Source organism: Chrysochloris asiatica, unplaced genomic scaffold (assembly GCF_000296735.1).
Source record: "Chrysochloris asiatica unplaced genomic scaffold, ChrAsi1.0 scaffold00018, whole genome shotgun sequence".
Taxonomy (NCBI): Eukaryota; Metazoa; Chordata; class Mammalia; order Afrosoricida; family Chrysochloridae; genus Chrysochloris; species Chrysochloris asiatica.
This window is the reverse complement of record NW_006408536.1, coordinates 31,359,331-31,361,170: the sequence shown is the minus strand read 5'-3', so window position 1 is coordinate 31,361,170 and position 1,840 is coordinate 31,359,331. Positions and strand designations below refer to the sequence as shown.

Here is a 1,840-nt window from a genome sequence, read left to right as displayed (position 1 = left end):
TAGATAGATAGATAGATAGATATGTCACCAAATATTTTTCCTTCATTCTTCCTTAACAAAAATACCATGTACAAATGGTATCTGAAAACACAAGATGCCATGCTGGCACCCCCGTGTGCGGTTAGTCTTACGTGGACACGCCTTCTGAAATCTATGCAGGCGTGGGCATGCCTGCATTTTAATCATGCTGGACTAGATAGTACACTGAGGGCTGCAGTTCTGACAGACTTCCCAGTTATTTTACAGCAAAGACAAGGGTTGTTCTTCCAGGCAAGCAGGCATTTTTTGCAGTGCCGTTATAATTATCCAGTTACCTGACTACACATGCCCACAGTCGACTTCAGTGGGCATTGGAAGAGAGCCAGGTCCAACATTCCATGGAGGGAATGCCTTCTAAACCCCAGGATCCTGGCGTTTTCTGAACGCTCTCTCTTGCTTGCGCAGTAAAAAGAATCCACGCCCTTCCCTTCAAAGCTCAGCAGAAACAGTGCATATAAAATCGTGGGGCAGCAAAGGCAAAGGGACCACCCCTAACATTTACTCAGCTTGCAAATTCACCCATAGGCATAGTTCCTCTGGATGCTCTCATACACCAGGGGCAAGGGGGCTTCACAAAGTCTGTGGAGAGATCCCATGGTCTTTTCACCTTTCACCTTTCCATCACCTTGGCCCACAGACTTTCTGAAAGTCCTTCATAACTCCCCACCTCAATCTATGAAGTTCGTGGGTCTGACTGGTCATTATGTAACAGTGAACCCAGTGGAGACTTTCAGAAGACCATCTTGGGAAAAAATTCGACACATTCAAGGAGGACTGGTCATCCACACGAACCTTCTGAAAAATCTAGGCGGAACGCATGCTCAGTGATCACTGCACAGGAATGCAGTGAACAATTAAACAGGTTCTAGAATACAGCGTGAGACACGAATCAGTGAGTAAACTCTGGGGCTCTCTCCCTACTGCAAAGCAAGGAAGCAGGTGTTGTTTTCTGCTTCCTGGCGGGACTTACCGTCCTCGGTGGGCACATAGATGTTCAGGTAAAGGCAGTCTTCGTTCTGATCTTGCACGTACGTCATCAAGGTGTCCAGGTTGGCGGTAAACCAGATGGGCATCATGTCATGGAGTAGAGACTGTTCATCCAGGTGCTGAGGACAAACAGCAGCAAACTGGGTGGCATTTCGGACTCCAGTCCACGAGGAAGGGGGCTCCGGGGGCTGAAACCTTCTCTCCCCAGTGGGAGGCGAGGCATAGGGAACCCCCAAGTATTGCTCCACGGGGCCCAAAATCTCATTGGGCAAAGGTGTTCTTAGGCCACGGATTTTGCCGTAATTTGTGTTCACCACCGGGTACTGGGCTTGGCTGTCGATAAGGAGAAAGCGGATGGTCAGAGCGGTGGTCCACAGGAGCACGTTGGGGTTGACCATGGCATAGACTGGCGTGAAGGACAAGGCCAGCCATAACAGTCCCCCGGACCTCGACATGTTTCACACAAACATCCGCAAGCCTCCGTGGAACTCAACTCCAAGGGGACTCACCACCGAGAAGGAAGCCCACCAAGCAAGAGGGTCGTCCCAGAGAAGTGTTGTGCTAAGACTCTTCTTGGTCTGGTCACAGACGGAGCCCAATATCGTCAGCAAGCGAAGTGGTATTCTTGGAAGTCCATGGCGAAGAAGCAAGACCTCTTAATCTCAGACTTCAATGCTAACAAGGAGGAACTCCAAAAAAGTGGTAACCAGCAAATGATGTCCAAGGACAGCCGCTCCTCACTGAACATTCCAGGCACAGCCACCAGCCTATGAGGAAGAGCAAGCAGATAAGAATGAAGCAAAGGTAACCACCG

General features: G+C 49.8%; 1 protein-coding gene across 2 annotated transcripts in view; it reads right to left on the bottom strand.

Moving 5' to 3' along the window:
* The window catches only part of NLGN4X (neuroligin 4, X-linked), a 258,034-nt gene extending 256,553 nt beyond the window's left edge, over positions 1 to 1,481 (bottom strand). For both annotated transcript variants that reach the window (XM_006835650.1, XM_006835651.1), the window contains exon 1: positions 1,010 to 1,481. In XM_006835650.1, coding sequence (XP_006835713.1) covers positions 1,010 to 1,481 — 472 coding nt within the window. The remainder of the gene's footprint in view (positions 1 to 1,009) is intronic.
* Between the last annotated feature and the right edge of the window lie 359 nt (positions 1,482 to 1,840).